General features: G+C 37.6%; 1 protein-coding gene across 1 annotated transcript in view; it reads left to right on the top strand.

Moving 5' to 3' along the window:
• Nucleotides 1-22,749, top strand: part of LOC139315910 (cadherin-19-like) — a 68,981-nt gene that overhangs the window by 24,124 nt on the left and 22,108 nt on the right. The window contains exons 3-6 of the mRNA XM_070942412.1: nt 3,334-3,430; nt 15,579-15,680; nt 17,253-17,411; nt 21,797-21,981. Coding sequence (XP_070798513.1) covers nt 3,334-3,430; nt 15,579-15,680; nt 17,253-17,411; nt 21,797-21,981 — 543 coding nt within the window. The remainder of the gene's footprint in view (nt 1-3,333; nt 3,431-15,578; nt 15,681-17,252; nt 17,412-21,796; nt 21,982-22,749) is intronic.

The following is a 22,749-nucleotide window of genomic DNA, read 5'->3' as shown; positions in this document are numbered from 1 at the left end:
TGGCAGCTTTAAGACTTGTGGACTTTAACTCCCAGAATTCTCCAGCCAGCTATGCTGCCAAGTTTGAAGACCTCTGATCTAATGTGACACTGACAGTATCACATTGAGTGTCACTCAATGTGATACTGTCAGTGATATCACCTGACTAGCAAGAGAACAACTCCTGTATGACTGAATATCCATAAGGTAGTAATAGTTTTACTATTTATATTTTGATTTTTTTTAAAAAAAATAAATAAAATAAAAGGTGCTATCCTTCTGTAGAGATTCACCAAACAGTTACTGGCATTTTCTCATTGCTGCCAGTCCCTTGTGGTTATTTGGACTTCTCTTGAATTATAGAGCCCCAGCAATTTGGGGAATGTGAGCTCCAATACCACTAGTAGGTGTCTTGGAAAACCTACTTCAAGTGTTAGTATTCCTGGTCGGTAAGACAAATTTGTGGAACTGACCAACCCTTTTTGTTTTCCAAAAATAATTTTAAACAGTTGATTCATTATCAACATCTGGCCATTGATTTTGACCCTTGTTACCCTTGTTATTCAGTTTTGGTTCTTCATTGGAGTAGACACATAGCACAAGGAATGAGTTACCAGTATTTTAGCTGGATATTTTATTATGTTAAGTAATGGCTAATTTACTCATCATTAATTTTTAATGAAGCAGATTAATACTAAATCCTTTTACCAGTAAGACAGCTCTAGGGCCCTGCATGGTTCATTACTTTAATGTGGCTTTGCCACAAGGAGCAATTATTTTTTATCCTTCTTAAAATATAGACACTGGTTGCACATTTACTAATTTTTACTCCAAATTTTTCCTCCTCTTCTCCTCTTTTGCTCCTCCTCTCATCTTTTGTGTCCTTCTCCTCTACTGCTGGAAAAAGCAAGACCAAACATGTAAACAAAAACACACCTAAATCCACTTTTTGATACTTAGATCTTGCAACCTTTTCTGTAAGGCAACTTTCAAGTTGAATGAATGGCAAAAAGTTTAACCACTAATTAACTGGTGCTAAAATTTAATTGGGCCCAAAGGGTGAAGTACTCAAAATCCATTAATTACTTTTCACAGCTTTTTCAAAGCAACCATGATGGAAGAATGATGACTTATTTCAGAAAGGGCAAAGAGAGACATACATTAAAATGCATGTATCCATAATTGTGGTATCCTTTTAGAATGTACTCATACTATCCAATGGTTTGCCTTTTAAAAAAATCAACAAAAGAGTAAGGAAATTCAAATATGGATTTTTAATCTGAATGCCAAAAAAAAAGTGACTTCAGAACATTTTGACCCACATAAAGGATAGTGTACATAGAAAACGAAAAGTGGCTTTTTCAGTGAATTTCTACAGTGCATTTATAACAATTCTTGATGGTTTCCCTTTGAATATGACTAATAGACTAATCCTAACATATCAAACCAATGTTCTATTTATTCTGACAACCTGATTGGGAGGGGAGGGGAGACTTAGCTCAGTATGCAATGTGATTATTATTCACTATGGCACTTGTATGCCTACTAAGAAAAGACAAGTTCCATATTTGGAATGATTAGAAATGAACTCAAAAATAAAAGTATTCTAAATATACAACTCTAATAAGACTGCATTTTGAATGCTGTATACATTTCTGGTCATACACTTCAGAAAGCATATGATAGAACTGGAAGAGAATTTTTTTTTCTTTAAAGCAACAAAATTATTAGGAAATAGAACAACTCCGTTATAGAAAAGATTACAGCTTTGGGTGCTTCTTAACTTAGAGTCAAGCAAAATAATGGAGACAAGGTGAAGATATATAAAATCAAGGCTTGTACAGAGTATGCAAATCTAGAGTTTTTCTACAGTTACAACTTTCACATGATGAAACAAAATGTAAGAAAGGATCATGTGAAATGTTAATACCATTTAATAATGCCTTGGTAAGGCCACACTTGGAATACTGCATTCAGTTTTGGTCACCATGATGTAAAAAAGAGGTTGAGACTCTAGAAAGAGTGCAGAGAAGAGCAACAAAGGTGATTAGGGGTCTGGAGGCTAAAACATATGAAGAATGGTTGCAGGAACTGTGTATGTCTAGTTTAATGAAAAGAAGGACTAGGGGAGACATGATAGCAGTGTTCCAATATCTCAGGGGCTTCCACAAAAAAGAAGGAGTCAAGCTATTCTCCAAAGAACCTGAGGGTAGGACAAGAAGCAATGGATGGAAACTAATCAAGGAGAGGAGCAACTTAGAACTAAGGAGAAATGTCCTGACAGTTAGAACAATTAATCAGTGGAACAACTTACCTGCAGAAGTTGTGAATGCTCCAACACTGGAAGTTTTTAAGAAGATGTTGGATAACCATTTGTCTGAAGTAGTGTAGGGTTTCCTGCCTAAGCAAGGGTTTGGACTAGAAGACCTCCAAGGTTCCTTCCAATTCTGTTATTCTATTCTAAAATACAATATTACACAAAACAAAGTTAAACTGTGGGGTATGTTGCCATCACATGTGGTATTAGCCACCAATTTGGAATGTTTAAAAGGGAGCTAAATAAATTCATAGAGGGTAACTCCAGGTGTGGTTGACTGTATAATACCTCCTTGAATCACTGGTAATAAATTTTAAACACCCAAGGTAGAGGAGACCTATTAAACAGATCTTTGGTTTGGTCCAGGAACGTTCTTTGCTCTTCTGCTTCAAAAATCCAGAAGTAGGATCAAGATCAAAGCTGGACATATGTGCAGAGGCCATGTATGGAAAATTAAAATTAAATTATAGGGTCATGCTTGGAGATATTTAGTTCTTTCAGAACTTCTGAGATTTGTTGGAAATAGATCAGAAGCAATGTGAGAGTAGAACATGTATCATTTTGCAATGTCCAGGTATTGGGACAGAAGTAAAACAGCTTCACTTGGCTAGACAGTGACATAAATGTATAACTGGATATCATCAATGATATATAGTGTCACCCATTGGCTTCAGGGAAATGTTGAAAAAGAAGGGAGAGACAGTAAAACCCTGGATCGTTTTGTTTGTTGTTGTTTGACCTATCATCTCTTGGACTTAGCATTTTTTAATATTTTTCAGCCCAAATGTCATATTCTACAACTGTTTGTTTTTAAGAATTTTCTTCCTGAATCAGAAACAAACAAACAAGTTTGGGCAGACAACCAATGCATCAGTTCACCTGCTTTTTGCGTGTTAATATTTCTGTTAATATGAATCTCAACCTAAAACGTATTGCTGACCGTGTCCGTCTTTCTCTCTTCTTTTACTTCATTTTGAAAACAATGAGCTTTACTTGAATGATATTTGCAGATCAGCTTAATACTTTTTTTTTTCCAGCTGAAGTCTGACTTAGACAAGCAAGATAATTATCTGAATGGTCCACAATTCTTGGATGGGCCTTATGAAGCTACAGTTCCTGAAATGTCTCCAGAAGGTATGGCATTTTGTACTTAGCTCTTTTATTGATGCTGTTTGGGTACTGATAAAATAACTATTGCAGTTGCTACAGGAATGTGGTTTTTTCTCCCAAGTACCAAGACTTCACAAGGATTCTTTATTTTAAAGATCCTGTACATTCCATTATACCCTGATTGGATTTTCTGGACACACCATTTTTGGACTTCTACTTTCTGGAGATTTCTGCTTCTTTAAAATAAGCATTCAAGAATATGCTTTGCTGATTTGGTCCAATAAGAATCAGTGAGTGAGTGGCCTTCTAGGATCTCCTCCCACAACAACCCCCCTCCCCAAATCAAACCCTTTAACTTAAATTCCCAGGGCTTGCATCCAGAAAACCCTTTATTTTCTGATACCCTCGGCCTGAAAAAGTTACAGTTTTAGAGACTTGTACTCTTTAGAGACTTGTAATCTGGTTTACTTAGCTGAACAAGTATTGATAAGAATATAGAGTTAAAAAACCTAGTCTATTTCATCTAGCTTGAGGAGTCTTACTAAAAATGACACCTAGCAGTAATTTGGATGAGTGTTGCAGTTGTTGTTGTTGTTGTTGTTGTTGTTGTTGTTGTTGTTGTTGTTGTTGTTCTTGTTGTTCTTGTTGTTCTTGTTGTTGCCTTTCCAATTTGCACTAGATTCAGTTTATAGCTCCATCTTTCTGACCGTGTCTTCTCTCTGTTTAATTTTTGCTTCTTAGAATTGGCATGGTATTTGGGTACTGTAGATATATCTGGGCAGTTTTATGAGGTCTTGATCCAGTATAGATCACTCAGTTTCTGACAATTTTCAAAATAATTGATGCTGTAATGAAGAGGAAGGAGAATGAAAAGCAGCATCTTATACCTAAAGTGCATTCAAATTCATTTCAGTTCTTTTTCAGATGCTGTTACACCTACAACACATATAATCTATTTAGTTCCAGGAGATGTTAATTTATTTCTTGCTCAGATTTCTATGCCAAGAAACAATTACAATAGTTTTTTTTTCTGAAATTAATTAAATTAATTGGGGGTGGGGAAATCAAGGTAATAAGCAAGCCATACCAGATAACTAACAAAAGCACAATAGAATATGAGCATTTAACTACCTTCTGAAAGCTCTGCATGGAAATTGTTAATCTAGCCTCAGAGGTGAAGCTGCTTCTTGACAGAAAGACCATGATATAAAAGATTTAAAATATAGAATAGAACAAATTTATTAGCCAAGTGTTGTTAGACACACAAGGAATTTATCTCCAGTGCAAAAGATACTAATGTACAATATGGTTCGGAGATATTGTAAATATCTCCATATCTATATCCCATAATCTTATCCAGGAGAGGAACCAGAAGCATCTCTTCTCAAAAAGAAGAAAAGGACAGGAAGATTTTCTTTGGAAGAAACAGTCTCAAAGGTAGTTCAAGGACAAGGCATGTGATCTCCAGCATTTTTAACTAAGTACCAATTGGCAACCACAAGTAGCAAAGGTGTTACTCTGCTATTGTTTTGGCACTGTAGTTTTTGAATGGTCTTCAAAGGTAGCCCTAAAAGATTGTGTTGTAGTAGTCTAACCTAGAGGTGATAAAACCATAGATCACCATCACAAGGATCTCTGGTTACAAAAAGGGCTACAATTGGCATATCAGTCAAAGGTGGGTGTTAAATCCGAACAAACTCAGCATGAGGCGACTATATGAACCAACGGAACTGTTTATTACTTCAGAATACACAACGGGGAACGGAACACCTCAGCCGGTGTTTGACAGCTCTTATAAAGGGAGAGCCCGGCTGCGCTAACCAATCAGAGGAGGGGAATCTCCCGCGCGTGTGACTTAATGTGGAAGAGGCAACAGTAACAACAACAACAACTCATTAACACTTGCCAGACAGAACACCCTCCCCCCTTGGATCGCACAAGCGTAATCATTTAGGTACTCCGGGCGCCTTCGCTCTCGCTCGGATTGCCTTAATACGGGACTGGCCACTGGCAGGCTCGGTTCAGGTATTGGTGGAGGAGTGGCTGGCTCAACAGGTGGAGTGTGTTCTGGAATGGACCCCCGGGCATCTATGTCAGGTAAGTCGGGAGACTGCTGCATTTCTTTGGGGCGTCACTGTAATCTCTCAGTCGTATGTGGGCTTGGAGTTGGATGAAATATGGGGGTTGGTTGCCCACCAGATGACGGTCTGTCCACCCCCGCCGGAACCAGGACTAACGAGCGTCTCCGTAACTGGTCCACATGGCGCTGCCATATTCTGCCGTCAACAAGCAGGACCCTGTAAGAGCAGGGGCCCGTAACTTGTAAAATCTGTCCTGTTAACCACCGAGGGTCGCCCCCATAGTTTCGAGCAAAAACCAGGTCCCCCTCAGTAAACACCCTGGGTGGCAAGCAGCCTGTCATGGGCCGTTCCGGTGCGTACGAGGGGTGCAGACGGTCTAACATGGTGTGTAATCGGCGGCTCATCAGCATCTCGGCTGGGCTTCAGTTAGTACTCATGCAAGGCATCATATGTTGAGACAGTAGGTAGGTGGACACCCTTTCCTGCCAACCCCTTGGCCCAAGCCTGGCCAGCGCCTCTTTAGCTGACCTCACGGTCCTTTCCGCTAAACCATTACTGGATGGACAATAAGGGGATACCTGGGCATGGCGGATACCTAGGCTGGCCAAGAATGCCTGGAATGGGGTGGACGTCAGTTGTGGGGCGTTATCGGACACCAAGACGTCCGGAAGGCCATGTGTAGCAAACAACTTATTCAATACCCATATAACGGCCTCCGAGTTAGTGGATGGCATTATTTCCACCTCAACCCATCGCGAATAGGCATCCACCACAATAAGAAATTGGCGACCCATGAAAGGACCCGCAAAATCTAAATGAACTCGTGAAATTCCCACTCCCTGGGGGGGGGGGGGCAGATGGTGCCACTGGCCTTGAGAGTTGGCACATATGGCATTTACCAACCCACTCGGTTATATCTTGATCAATTCCAGGCCACCACACATAACTTCTACCCAGTCCTTTCATCCTAACAATCCCTGGATGGGCTTTGTGTAGACATTCTAATATAGATGTATGTAAGCTGGGGGGAATGACCACTCTATGCCCCCACAAGAGACAAGCCCGGTGGACAGACAGTTCATGTTGCCAGAGCCTGAACGGCTTGAACTGTTCGGGCACACGTCCCAATGGCCACCCCCTACCCACCCAGTCAAGCACCTGAGCCAGGACTGGGTCATCAGCTGAGTGGGCCGCAACGTCAGTTGCGGTCAAGGGAAGTGGCAGGTCCTCCACAAGGAGTACCAAGGATGCTGGCGCAGGGTCCACGACGGACAATGGTAGGGGACAACGACTTAGTGCATCAGCGTGCGCTATTTGCTTACCCGGCCTGTAGACCTTGGTATAGTTATTAGCTGCTAAAAATTCAGTCCAACGTGACATTCTAGGGGAGAGTATCAAAGGTGTTTGGTGGTCCCCTGCTAAAAGTCCTAGAAGGGGTTTATGGTCGGTAACCAGTTCGAAATGGCGGCCATAAATATAATCATGGAATTTCTTGACAGAGGCCACAGCGGCCAGTGCCTCTCTGTCCAATTGGCTCTACCTACGTTCCACAGAAGAAAGAGTGCGTGAATAGTACGCAATAGGTGCTTTCAAACCGTTTGGAAAACGATGACTAAGGACAGCACCAATGCCAAAAGGGGATGCATCAGCCGTTAGAACTAATGGAAAGTGGGAGCTGTACTGTACCAGGACAGCAGAGGATGTTAATAAATCCTGGACAGCTCGGAAAGAGCGGGATTCCGCCTCCCCCCAAGACCAGGGTATGTTTTTTCCTAGAAGGCGGTGAAGGGGTTTAGCAACAGTAGCCTTATGGGGTAAAAATACACTATAAAAATTGAGGAGCCCCAGAAAAGCCTTGCACGTGGGAATGGCAGCGTGTTTTATAGCTGCCACTTTGGAAGGAATGGGGTGAATACCCGTGGCATCAATTAAGTACCCTAAAAATTCAACCTGTGGCACTCCAATTTGATATTTAGTTTTTTTCAACTTGAGGCCAGCCTTCATAAACCAAATAAGGAGAGCCCTAACACGGCTGACGAGCTCACTCCGCAAAGAAGCGGAGATGAGCACATCATCAGAATAGGGCACAACCCCAGGGAGTCTATGCAGGAGCTGTTCCATTAAGTTTTGGAACAACCCCGGGGCAACACTGATACCGAATTGCAAGCGCTTGCATCTAAACGCCCCCCGGTGGGTTACAATTGTCTGAGCCTCGGCCGAGGCATCATCCACCGGGAGCTGCTGATAAGCTTGGGCTAAATCTAACTTAGCGAAAATGGAGCCAGCACCCAGGGAGTGGAGCAGGTGTTGAACCACTGGAACCAGATAGGGGTTGGCTTGTAACGCCCTATTTAAGGTACTCTTAAAGTCAGCACAGATTTGGACCGAGCCGTCTGGCTTGATAGGAATGAAAATTGGTGTTTCCCACCTGGAATGGTCAGTGGGTTCTAATACTCCCTGGGTGATAAGCTTATCCAGCTCTGCCTCAACTTTAGGACAGAGTGCTAGAGGAACTCTCCGGGGTTTGAACCCCGGAGAGTTTGAGGAACTCTCCGGGGTTTGACCCCAACGTTGGGGGCAACGTTGGGGTCTAAATTTAGTGAAATTGGGGAGCCCACATATTTACCCAGGGTATTGTCGAAAACATCTCCGAATTCATGGGTTAACACATCAAACTCGCTTTCAGACGTTGTAGAATGAATACCTGAAATAGCAAGCCCCAGGGAACTAAACCAGTCTAAACCTAACAAACTGGGGAGAGAACCGTCTACCACAATTAAAGGGAGGCGACCAGTAAAATTATCTTTTTCCACTAGGAAACGACCCTGCCCAATAATTGGAATCCTATTGCCTTGATAGTCTCGAAGTTTAACTGGGCAGGGGCGTATCAGGTTCTTCTGCAGACTAGACAACATTTCTTTGAGGTTGGTCCAAGAAACGATAGATTTAGATGAGCCGGTATCGACTTCCATCCAACACGGAACGCCTTCGATCTTCACAGTCAGGAACAGCTTGCTCAATCGTGCAACGGAGCCATGGTGGGTGGTCACTTCCGTGACCCGCCGGCCTCAGAAAATCGCAAAACAGTCTTCACTGCTGTTGACCGCTGTGTCCCTGAGTCTAAAAGTGGGTGGCTTCTGGTGTCCTGAACGGCAAACCTTTGCAAGGTGGCCCAGTTTGCCGCAACGTCGGCAGGTCACAGAACGGAATCGGCACGTTGCTCTGGGGTGTTTCTCGCCGCAACTTAAACAGGAGGATGGAGGATTTTTTTTCTCGGCTGACCGCTTCCCCTTTCCAGCGAATGCCTTAAGGTGACTGACCTCCGACTCATCTGGCTCGTCCTCAGAAATCACCTCCTCAGAATGGACAGCCCCAGCTTGGCTAACAGGGGCTTGGAACTTCCAAATTTCCACAGCAGATTTGTCTGACATTTCTGCCGCCTGAGCCTCCTCGATGGCAGTTTGAAGATCTAAGGTTTTCTTTGCTAATAAACGCCTCTGCAACTCTATGTCATACACCCCACAAACCAGCTGCTCAACCAAGGCATCGTCTAGATCCCGAAATTCACAGTCCAGGGCGGCTGTTCGCAATCTGGCAATGTACTGGTTAACAGGCTCACCTTCCTGCTGCAGGATTTGCCTCAAGTTAAACCTACGTGCTATTCGTGAAGGGGTCGGGCATAGTGAGCCCTCAGTTTTCCCCTTAGAACATCCCAGGGTGTAGTATGTACAGGCTGTGGAGTGACTAATGCTCTGGCGGTGGCAAACACCTCAGGTCCACAAGCATTCAAAAAATGAGCCCTTTTCTTACTGCTAGAGAGGTCTGTAAAATCGTTAGCCTCTAAAAAGCATTCAAGCCGCTCCTCATACGCGTCCCAAGTTTCGGCAGCAGCATTGTATGGGGCGAAAGTTGGAGGAGCCATCCTTACTTCAACGGCTTGTGTGTGTGTGTGTCTGACCGTTATATACTCGATGGGCGCCTCAGAAACATCCCATCCTAGTCGCCAGTGTTAAATCCGAACAAACTCAGCATGAGGTGACTAGATGAACCAACGGAACTGTTTATTACTTCAGAATACACAACGGGGAACAGAACACCTCAGCCGGTGTTTGACAGCTCTTATATAGGGAGAGCCCGGCTGCGCTAACCAATCAGAGGAGGGGAATATCCCACGCGTGTGACTTAATGCGGAAGAGGCAACAGTAACAACAACAACAACAACAACTCATGAACCCTTGCCAGACAGAACACCGGGTAAAATTGTTCATGAATCAATATTTTAATATGAAATTATGAATGGACATTTGTTTCAAGATTCAGCACACTATCTGGCAGCTTCCTCCTCCTCTTCCATATACATTTCATTAGTCTCAAGGAAACCATAACAGTGAATCATGTCTTTTGCAAATGGAACTGTATAGTATTCCCTTAGGCATTTTCCCAAAACATAGTTCATTTATGTAGCTGAAATGTCAACAAACATGTATATGAGCATGATTAGAATACACCATATTTATTAGGCATTTTGGTGGACTAGAAGTTTTATTTAAAAAGCATTTTTAAAACTGTTCCCATAATTCTCTTTTAACTTCCATGATATTCATACTTAGTGTTTTTAATAATGCTTTCAAAAGTTTAGAAGCTGATTAGGAAAAACACCACATGAATGTGACACCTCTCTGTCACAAAACAGTCACAAGTTCTCAAACTGGAAAAAAAAAATGTGGCTGCTTTAAGAAGTCCGCTCATTTAAAAAACATGCAGCTGTTAAAGCTCCAGAAGATTCCATCTCCCCCCCCCAAAGGATTACAGGGAAGCCTGAAAAAAACCATTATTTTTAATGATCGCTTCAGAGGAACCTCCATTCTATTTTGTCTTGACTGTCTATTTTGTCTTGACTTTTAACTGTCTTGACTGTTAAAATGATTTTATTCAAAATGGCACACTGATTTTCAAAATCAAGTCACTGGGCCTCAGTGAAGCTGACATGAACACAATTCAGCTGGCTGCTTTCCTTCGGCAGGGGTCTGCATATGTAAAGGACATGCTCCTTGCATCTAGAATGAGGCAGCATGCCTCTACTGATCTAATGCTTTGAAGAGGGAGAAAAATATTTCAGTCTGGAGTGCCATTCACTGGCACATTTCAATTAAAGCTTCATCAAATTGGAGTGCATCCTCCAATTAACATCACTAATTAACTAGGTATCCCAGTGATTGAAGCTGAATGAAGAGTTTACATGTTCTTCTAATAAAATGCCACACACCTAGCGTGACATTTGTTTATTTTTATTATTACATTTATATCCTGCTGCAATCATGAAAGAATCCCAAAATTTGCGACTCATGAGATATATAGTAACAAAACATTCAACAGTAAAGGAAAAGGCATACAATAAATGCAGACCAGCACTTAGCAAAGCAGCCATAAAGAACTCAGAAAATGCTGTGATGTGTGTATATGTGCAAAGGGAAGAGTCATGTAAGCCATGGTGTTCCCCATGATATTCTGTGGAAATGAAAATTGGACTTTGAAGAAACAAGATAAGAAGAGTATTGATACTTTTGGATTTTGATGTTGGTGATGACTCCTGAGAATACTATGGACAAAGCCAACAAAACAAACAAATAAATCACTGAATTAATCAACCCAGAGTTCTCACTCAAAACACAAATGACCAGGCTCAAATTATTCTATGAACTAAATGTTATGGGAACACCTAATCCTCTGAAGAAGGCTTTAATATTGGGAAAGGCAGAAGGAAAGTGAAGAAGAGCAGCAAAGTGAATGGACTCAGTTACAGTGGCTATGACTACACCATTGGAAGACCCAAAAGATCAGGTTAAAGACAGGTTGTTATGGAGAAAATCTATATATGTGGTTTTTTAAGAGTCAATTGTGACTTGATGGTACCCAATCAATCCATTAAAACATCAATAGTTAGGTTAAAATTAGAAACATATGCATATATAAAACATAAGCAACCCCAGTAGCCAACTATGTATGTATGTATTTATGTATGTATGTATGTATGTATGTATGTATGTATGTATGTATGTATATATGTATTTGTAAAATTTATGGCTGCCCATCTTGCCTCAAGATAACTCTGGGTGGCTTACAATCCAGAAACTCATGTCCATTTTTCAGCTGTTCATTTTATTTATTTATTAATCAAATTTATATAGCACCCATCTCATGAAAGTGACTCTGGGCAGCATGCAACAGTCCAATAAAACATTAAACACATCTAAATTACCTAAATTAATTACCTAAAACTATTATATAGTAATGATTATTTTAAAAGCATTAAAAACTAAAAGCAGAACTAAAATATGAAAAGAAATTATAAGTGGAGGGATGTTAATAATAGCGGAGCCACCTCATGAATTCACCCATCCCTGGGAATGCCAGGCCTGCTGATATAGGTGGATCTTAAGACACCTTTGAAATGATGACATTGTAAACTGCTCAGAGAGCACTGTAAAGCATTATGGAGTGGTACAGAAGTCTGAGTACCAAAAAAGCCAACACAGTCCTAGGCTGCATAAACAGAGGGATAGAATCAAAATCACATGAAGTGTTAATACCACTTTATAATGCCTTGGTAAGGCCACACTTGGAATACTATACTCAGTTTTTGTCACCACAATGTAAAAAAAGAGGTTGAGACTCTAGAAAAAGTGCAGAGAAGAGCAACAAAGATGATTAGGGGACTGGAGGCTAAAACATGAAGAACGGTTGCAGGAACTGTGTATGTCTAGTTTAATGAAAAGAAGGACTAGGGAAGATGTGATAGCAGTGTTCCAATATCTCAGGGGCTGCCACAAAGAAGAGGGAGTCAAACTATTCTCCAAAGCACCTGAGGGTACGACAAGAAGAAATGGGTGGAAACTAATCAAGGAGAGAAGCAACCTAGAACTAAGGAGAAATGTCCTGCCCGTTAGAACAATTAATCAGTGGAACAACTTGCCTCCAGAAGTTTTGAATGCTCCAACACTGGAAGTTTTTAAGAAGATGTTGGATAACCATTTGTCTGAAGTGGTGTAGGGTTTCCTGCCTAAGCAGGGGGTTGGACTAGAAGACCTCCAAGGTCCCTTCCAACTCTATTATTCTATTCTATTCTATTCTATTCTATTCTATTCAAATCATAAAGGGCTTTATGGGTTAAACATTTTAAATTAAGCCCAGAATGTAAGCAATGTGGGCTCTGTAGCACGGGTTGTCTGTAACACATTATGGAAGTTGTTATTTTAAAGAATGCTTGGGGATTTTCTAATGGTTTAACAGCAATCATTTTCCCTATCAACTTTTTTTTACAGATAATATCTTAGTTTTTCTAACCAGAAAATAAAAATCCTTTGGGGCTCTCCGGATAAATTTATAGGTAAAACATCCAGTAACAAATGGAAAAATGTGATACTCCAAGCCTTAACAAATGCTGTAGGTCTTCTTTCATCTGACAGGGAGGTTGATTTGTATTTAAATTTAAAACCTGGGTGAGAAATGAGTTGGATATGAGTTTTTTTCATAGCAATCTGAGAAAAAAAGAGAGAATGCTTGGGAATATTTTCTCATGGGTGTAATCTCCCCAAAGGCCCTTGGGATAGTATCAGATTTAGGTCCAGAAGACAGACAATTCCCAAGTAGAGATGAAATTGTCTTCAGTAGATGGATTGTAGTATCTGTTCTTCAGTAGAAAATGTTCATTCCAGACCTCAAGGATATGAAAAGCTATCAGAATCCTGTTGAGGATCATAGCTGCATTACTTGTTTGGAGTTTCTTTCTTTATTTCAAGCCATACCATAGGCATTAAATTAGGAATTGATACACTGCAATTGCTTTTTTTTCTTCCTGACCAGAATCTTCTATTATTATCTTTTCACTCTACTGCAACTGGAAAATTAAAAGAATAGAGCAGCTCACATGCTTACACGTGAACATGTATACTTTCAAAAGCAGAAAGTATATACAGTATATAAAAAGAAGAGTGACCATTAATGGATAAATAATATAGGGGAGGAAGGGGAAAAGTATGCCTTAGCAGCTTGACCATTTTGTATCCATTTTTTCTTCATTTTACTGATTTATTAAATGTATAGACATTCAGGCTGGAATGCAATAAAACATAATTTTAAACAAGCCAAAATTAAGGAACGATAGGGATAGCCAATAAATGTTAATAGCAGTATTAAAATTACTGACAACATCAGTTTAAGTTGTTTAACCTGAATTCCGTCAGGTTTACTACTTCCGTGGAGAATAATAGTAAATCTGAATGTAATTCAAGTATCTTTGCTAATTTATTTATTGCAAAGGGTCTCCAATGATAGATATATTCAGCTTTCCCATTTATGATTAATTGTCATATTCTATTATTATTCTTAAATTAAAACCTGGCTTATAAGGAGATGTGTTCTCATTAAGCTTTCATTAAAAATAATTTCCCCACCATGTAGATAAAATAATATAATTTAGGCAAATGTGAGTAGGACTAGACCAGAGTTGTCCAACCTTAGCAACTTTAAAACTTGTAGACTTCAACTCCCAGAATTCCTCAGACAACCATTCTGGAAGTTAAAGTTCCCAACTCTTAAAATTGCCAAGTTTAGACTGTACTGTATTGTACTGTTTAAGATAGTGACATCAAAGGCATGAAAGTAGGATATAGCATAGATAGGGAAACAGAATCCATAGGAATTGTCCCTTGAAAAAGGCTTAACTGGAACTGGTGTCTTATATTCAGTTATCTGAAAAAGCTGTTCTGCCCTCTTATAGATACTGTAATAATCCTTTATAATAAAGGGCAGATCTTTATTTCAGAAAACTGTCCTTTAGATTTCTTTATTTTTCAAACAGTCACTTTTGACCTTGGCAAGTGTTTTGGTCATTTAACTTTTACTGTACAATGGTACACTTAGTGCCCAGTCTTCTACATTAATGTGGGGAAAAAGGGGAAATTAGATTGTCTTTTTAACATAAAGTTACGTTTACTGTTTCATTTTAGGTATTTTTATCAGAAAATGTTTTTCTTCTAAAGTTTTTTTTTAAATTTTGCTCTTTAATTTTATTTGTAAAGCAAACTCGTAAATATAAAAAGAATTATTATAAACAGTAAGCAACATGTTTATCCTCATGAATGTCTTTCAGATTTGCCCCCTTTTCAGGTTCATCCTTTATATTTTCCAAGAAAATATGATCACTGTATCTGTAGGCGATGCTTCTAAATGGATTTATTTATCTGCCCAGGTGCGGATGGCACAGCTTTGCCTCAGTCCACCAAATGTTATGAACATCTTCAGTGTGTTTTATGTCTCCTCAAAGCTCCCAAGAGACTCATGCACCAAGGTGTAGTCCAGCTTCTTTCATATCTTATTGGAAGCTTCTTCTGGCTATTGGATTTGTCAAAGACAGAGCAAATGTCATGAAGCAGCACATTATTTTACTTGTAGAACCAAGGGTGGCACATTGATTTGTGAAGCAGCTTTAAAGCTTGTTATATTCCAACTATCATTGCATTTCCAACATTGTACAGTTTTTATGACCATAATAGCCCTCATTCCTGACAGAAAAGCAAAAATACAGAACATAAAATAATTACAAAGAAACTCCATCTTACCGTCATGGACAACCAAAATCAGCTTCCTTATCCATTCAGAATGTGAAATTCAATAAAGGGCCAGAGTTATAACATTTGTACATCACTGAGCAAATGGATGAAATTAAGGCAGCGCTTACGTTCAAATAAAGAAAGATTCTACTTCCTCATCACTCATGAAATAGGGACCTCCACCAAGGATTTAAACAAGTGACTGCCACGTTTGCAGATCATATTTCGTGTTCTAAAGGAATTTTACATCTTTAGAACTAAGACCGTGATCTTAGTGACATTATTATTATTATTATTTTTAAAAAGGGTGGGTGGGTGGGATATTGGCCTTTTCTCACTTTGGCCTAAAAAAGCCTTTAAAGGACTAATGTTATAGAATAAATAGAAATGTAACAGAATATCATAACTGAGGGGAGCATGTCTCTATCCAAAAATCAATATTCTCACAACAGCTGGATTTTTCATCCAATGTTTTCTCAGGTACCTCAGTCATTCAGGTGACGGCAACATACCCAACAGGTGTTCGTCTGATTTACAGTATTCTGCCAGAACAGCCCTATTTTTCTGTGGAACCAACTTCAGGTATTGTTTCTTTTCTAAGTTAAGTATCACCAATAAATCACTTAAGTATATTATACTCTATAATTTTTATTAGATTCATTTTTATGATTACTTCAAAGAGTAAATAAATGAGATTTAATTCAGTAAGATTATAATTTATTATTTATTTATTTGATTTACATACCACCTATCCTATCTCATTTAGAAAATTGGAAAGCCACATGTACTGTATTATTTACTGAATCAAGGGCTTGAGCTATCGTGATCTAGTTTCAATCTAACAATCTTCCTTGGGTAAACAAATGTTGACTTTCCTCCCTTATTTAATAAATTATAACACTGAATATAAATTATATGATTTTTTTTCTCCATGCAGAAATGTAAGGTTGTTATAAAACAAAATATCCTATACTATAAGTTCGAAATTTGGTTTCTAACAGAGAGTGAGGTTGATAAATATCATCCAGATCTTTTTAAAATGCAAGAGTATTTGGAATGCTATGTGACCGTGACATTTCAAAATAATAGTGTAGAATGCAAATGAGAGCTAGCAAGATATTGAGGTGCTGGAGAATTTACATTTGTGAAAAGAGTATAAGGTTTGGAACTCTGCATCTTAGAAGCTAAATGAAGACAGAGCTGTAAAAAAACAAAGTGAATATGCCAGGTTTTTCTTCTTTATTTAGTATTAGAATTCAGGTAAACTGCAATGAAACTCAATGGGAGAAATTCAGGTCATACAGAAAGGGAAAAAAATTCAGGTAGCACACAGTTAACTAAAATGTCAAAAAATATGGCAATTGTTTGGATAAAGCTGTTGAGAATAACACTATTAATAATGATCATTATCATAGTGATTGATTGATTGGTCATTTTAAATTTATGTATAAAATTAACAGCCACCCAAATTTGACTATATTTACTATTTGCTTTTACATCACATCTGGTTGACCACTGGAAATAAGCAATTATAGTAGTTGTATTTTTGGTTTAATCCACAATGACTAGTCTCTCTTTTTACCAAAAATAATAATGATTTTGTTAAAGATTATAATTGCAATAGTAAAAACTGATGCAAACCAAAAGAAAGAAGAGCAGAGAGAAAATAAAAAGTGCAAAGAAAAAAAAGAAAGAAAAAATGTTTATAGTAAAGAAAAAAATATATAAAGAAGTAATTCCCACAAGAAGTATAAACAATATTAGTAACATTTTACTTCCTTTTAATGTATAAACAATAATATCTTCATTCCATGACCCATCTCTTATTTATAAACAAATTCATACAATATTGTCATTTCAGCAAAAGTCTATTACAGGTGATCAGAAAAAAAGAACAGTATATTTTAACCTTGGTCAAATGATCTAACTTTCTATTCTTCCTTTTTAATTCTAACAGTTTTAATCTTTAGTCCATTAAAATAATGTCAGAGAATTTGATTTATTTTTATTTCTTTTTTATTCCTTCTCACAAGATTCATCCAAGTTTTGACAAATTTCTTTTGTAAATCTAGTATAAAAGAATTATCCAGATCATGCCCTTGGTTTATTGTTTGTCACAAAATGGCTGTTCACTGCTCCTTCTATATTTTATAGGTGTGGTTAGAACGGCCTACCCAGGCGACAGAGAAACCCAAGATAAGTATTTTGTTGTTATCAAAGCTACAGTTGAACAAATTGGTGGACCTTCAGGTACAACAACAGTGACTATTAATCTATCTGATGTTAATGACAATCCTCCTCGTTTTCAGCATAGTAAGTTGAATGTATTTTCATTATTCTTTACCATTTGAATACCTATGCATAAATATTGTATTCCTAGTATGTTAACAGTAATTGAAAGCTAGTATTACACTGTGTCTACATTTAATAATTATTATGTATGAGCTTGATTACCCTCATCAAGGAACCTTAAACAAATTTGTTTTGCCATTGAATTCTTAGTACTGATATATAAATACTATGTAACAATAATTTCTGGAATAAGTTTTAATATAATAAATATAATCATAGCATACCCAGGAACTGTGTATGTCTAGTTTAATGAAAAGAAGGACTAGGGATGACGTGATAACAGTATTCCAATATCTCAGGGACTGCCACAAAGAAGAAGGAGTCAAGCTATTCTCCAAAGCACCTGAGGGTAGGAAAAATAGCAATGGGTGGAAACTAATCAAGGAGAGAAGCAACTTAGAACTAAGGAGAAATTTCCTGACAGTTAGAACAATTAATCAGTAGAACAACTTGCCTCCAGAAGTTGTGAATGCTCCAACACTGGAAGTTTTTAAGAAGATGTTGGATAACCGTTTGTCTGAAGTGGTGTAGGGTTTCCTGCCTAAGCAGGGGGTTGGACTAGAAGACCTCCAAAGTCCCTTCCAACTCTATTATTCTATTCTATTCTATTCTATTCTATTCTATTCTATTCTATTCTATTCTATTCTAAAATATTCTAAAATATTCTAAAATATTCCATTCTAAAATATTCTATTTCCATAATCATTTGTCTTCAAGCAAGAACTGATGGGTAGTTAGACCAAATAATAGAAAATGAAGAAGTTAAAGTGCTCTGGGACTTTAAAATTCAAACAGACAAGCACCTGCCACATAACCCCAGACTTAACAATTGTCAATAAGAAAGACAAAAAAGATGAGATGGACAAGCTCACAAAAGAAATACAAGAAAAGGAGGAAACAGAATACTACATGGTATGGGAGAAATGGTATGAATGGTTAGAAGAGAGGTATAAAGGGTAAGGAAAGAGTAAATGAGGAAGATATAGGAGTTGAAATGTAGTAACAAACAAGTGGAAATGGAACGGATACAGAATGTATGATTGAAATCGACTACATTGTTATATTTATGTATATAAATCAATATTAGAATCATATGTATAAATGGTAAATTGAAGTAAGGGAGAAAAATGGATATGTAAGAAATGTTTACTGGTGCATAAATGTTGAAAAGAAGAAAATTGTAAAAAAACTTTTTTGTTTTTTTAAAAACCAAATTTTAAAAGAACCAAATTAAAAGTTTTTGTTTTCAATAAAAATTATTTTTTAAAAAAATAAATAAAAAGATTGCATTTGAAAAAAAAAAGAAAGACAAAAAAGTCTGGTTATTGGGCATGGCAGTATCTGGAGAAAGCAGAATAGCGAGAAAGAGTTCAAGAAAATAACAGAATACAAAGGCCTGAAAATACAGGTAGATATAAGCATTTGTAGCAAAAGAAAGCGAAGATAGTTGTAATAGTGATAGTGCCTTGGGTACAATCCTAAAACATCTGGAGCCCCATCTGAACACCATTATCATTGACAATATCACCATCAGTGAATTGCAAAAGGCAGCTTTCTTGGAACAGCTTACATCCTGCAACAATACTTTGACACCATCAAACAACAGCATCTGCCTATTCCAGGTCCTTGGGAAGAATTTGATAGGTAGATAAAAATGCCAAATCTAGTCTAAACATCTGGCTGACTGTGCAACCAACCATAATAATAATAAGTGGATAAGGAAGTTAGGAAGATTTTTTTTTTTCATCCTTGCCTAGGACAAGCAGAGCTGTCACTAATTTAATACAGCTATCATTGTATCCATAGGCATTGTCAGTGCTGCATTTTTTATTTATGTACTGGAATATGTTTAAAAATGAAACCTTTAAATTATAATCATATTTCAAATGAGTCAATATAATCAATACAAACTATAAATACTAAACATTGCCATTAAAACCAATAGTAAATCAGAATTTACTATTGGTTTATTATTAAGAATACAGTTTAAGGAAAAACAAGCGGATTTAGAGATTTTTCTGATGAGAAAAATGACCTGAAGATGCTTCTAAGATCAATACATATTGGATACATATTGGATAATATATAAATGTCCTTCCATACATTTCCTAAGCTTGTACTTGCCAATCTCTCTCTTACAATAACTGAGAAGGACCTCTACTGGCAACTAAGCTTACTACAAGTGAAAGTACCTCACCCAACATTTCAAGTTTAAATTAGCACTGGGATTGAGAAAGCAGCTGTATGTTGTTCTGCCTGAAATTTCTTAATCATTTTTAGAAGAAGTTGTGATAAAGTAGATCATGGTAGTCCACCCTAACACTTACCAGAATATAAATAAAATGGAGAGACCATGTGTCTTTCCCAGGTAACATCCACATGATGTACCAGTCTTGTTAAAAACAAAAATTTATCACCTGAGTTTTCCCCACTTCATACAAAACACACTGGTTCCATAGAAGGGACCCAAGATTGATTGACTGATTATTTATTTTAAAAATATTTATATGGCTATGCATCTTAAGCAAATCTGGAGGGCTCACAACAATAACCAGTTACCAATTGCTGGTAATAAAACCAACAAATAAAACAATAATGAAACTGTAAAAACAGTAAAACAATAAAACAGAATAGATTGTAGTAAGAGGACCCAGATTGTTGGGGGCAATGCTGACTCTGTAAACCACTTAGTGAGGACTGTAAAGCACTGTGAAGTGGTATATAAGTCTAAGTGCTATTGCTATTTGTTTGCCATCATCTATCTCTAAAAACATTAAAAACTCCATTGGAGCTGAGCATATAGTAAATTTAAATAAATAAAGCATAACAATCTGCCTCTAACTTTAATTTACTAAATGTCGGTTATTTTATGCTAATGTTGCAGCAAGTTGTCATGTATAAAAAGTTTGGAAGCTCAGAATTTTTCTAAAATAGTAATTATTATGCTACCGGAAGGAATTATTTTCCTCTCTGCTTCATCTTTAAAGCTATCTCCTTTTCTGTCTTTCTTTATTAAACGATTACCACACAACTACTGTACTCAGGTTTGGCTATACGATATACACAATATATGTTGAAGAGCTGAAATAAGAGTTATCTAAGGACAAAAACCCTAGGAAGATGAAGTAGTGATAAACCAATATGGGATAACATGGAAAGCAAAGTAGTTCATAGCAATCCAACAGATTTTTTAATTTAAGAAAATGAAAACATCCCTTGGCTTAAAACAGAGATAGGATCTCAAATTCGTAGTGTTAGTTTCCAAGACATCTCAGGAGAGTTCCCATAAACTTCCTTAGGCATGAGTGTGAGTAACAAGAACAGTCATGTTACATAAAATTCTTTAAACGGTGGCTCCCAGTTATCCACAAAATTCCATTTTGAAATTAAGTTAAAAAAATAGGCAACAAAATCAAATAATGCTACATAACAAAGTAACTAACTAAGGGGTGGGGGGGTAGAGCCTCTGTTCTTAATTTGTTATAAGTAAATTTATAAAACAGTTCAGAAGAATCTTGATTTGCATATGTAAGAGCAGAAGACTTTTATGTGATGAAACCTTACTGTAGTTGCTTTAATGTATTTGTTTTTTATTTTTATTTTAATACATATATTGGATTTTGCGGTTGTTATTTATGTATTTATTATTGGTTGCTCTGAATGAAAGAGACACATCAGAAGACCAGGACTTTCATTTCCCAATTAGGAAAAGAAAATAGAGAAAAAAGAATCAGATAAAAGCAAGGGGAGAAAAGGCTTTTGAGGGCATCTCATGCTCTGGTAGCAGAAGCATAACTAATGTGATTGATATATGAAAATAGCTTCCAGGGGATGGGGGAGGAGAGGAGACAGCAATCTCTTGATATGAGTCAATAAAAAAGGTGACAATAATATGGATATAACAGGAAAAAGTTGATTGAATTTTCTTTATTTTATCTGCTTTGGGAAATGGATTTTCGAATTGATCAGTATTTAAATTAAGAACTTTGATATATTTTGAAGTTCTACTGTTCACTGGTGTTATTCTAATTATAAACAAGGATATAAATGTGTCAAGTTAAAAGGAAAAACTTCAGGCACAAGAGATTTAGCAGTTCTATATTGCAATACTTTTAAAAAAAAACCTCTATACAGCTACTTCTTTTGAAATTCAAGAATGGTTAAATTAAACAGTCAAAAGCTATTAAAGACAATGAGCTAATAGCCCAAACAAAGAAATATTTGTTACAACAATTCTTTACATAACAATGCGATTCTCAGAAAGGATCACAATTTACATTTTGTTGCTGTCAAATGAACAATGAACATTTAATCAGGCTTGTACTGATAATCACCTTTTCTTTAAGAGCGCTATGAAATGAATGTATCAGAGGCAGCTCCTGTGGGCACCATCCTTGGCAAAATCATGGCAAATGACAGTGACATAGGAGACAATGCAGCTATGGATTATATAATAGAAGAAGATAACCCTCATATCATTTGTATCATTACTAATAATGACACCCAGGAAGGAATTGTCATATTAAACAAGGTGAGATGTGATCTGTTACATTACAAACGGGAAACAGGCAAAATCAAACAGCTTTACTCATTATAAATTCATATGGGAAGAAGTTGTAATAAATCTAAAAGCTGTTCCGTCCTCTTTTCCAAGATTTCATCCTACATTAGCACGATCAATATAATGTATTCATAAAATGGGCAGTTTATTTGTGGCATACCTAGGAACAGTGTTAATCACTCTTGACTGAGAAAGTTAAATATTCTGTGCTAAACTCTGCTGGCTTCAGATTGTCTCAAGAAATGTGTTCTCTTGTCTTAACTCTTTTGAGCAATCCTTATTAAGTCTAATTTTGCACTGCAGGCTAAACTACTTACTTCCCATGTTGCTTTTAAAATTCCAGTCTGGTTTGTAGTGGTTTGGCAATGAAGCTGGATTGGTGCTCAGACTGTGACTTTTTCAAGCTATGATCAGTTTGTCCCTGTATTTCAGCCTTCTGATCTGTATAAAAAAGGCAAGGCTTAACACAGTGGTGGGATTCAAGTAATTTAATAACAGGTTCTCTTCCCTAATCAGTGGTGGGTTGCTCCCGGTTGAGTCTGGTTCTATAGAACCAGTAGTAAAACCGGCGGGAGGCTCTGCCCACCCACCATGACATCATCATTGGTGATCTGCGCATGCACAGAAGTGTGAGATCCCACTGCGAACCGGTAGTAAAGGTAAGTGGAACCCACCCCTGGCCCTAATGATTTTTTCCAACAACCAGTTTGCCAAACTGCTCAGAAAGTTAACAACCAG

The sequence above is a fragment of the Pituophis catenifer genome, unplaced genomic scaffold (genome assembly GCF_029215685.1).
Source record: "Pituophis catenifer annectens isolate HBS135680 unplaced genomic scaffold, rPitCat1.0.hap2 SCAF_3, whole genome shotgun sequence".
NCBI classification, from domain to species: domain Eukaryota; kingdom Metazoa; phylum Chordata; class Lepidosauria; order Squamata; family Colubridae; genus Pituophis; species Pituophis catenifer.
This window is presented reverse-complemented; position numbering and strand designations above follow the sequence as displayed.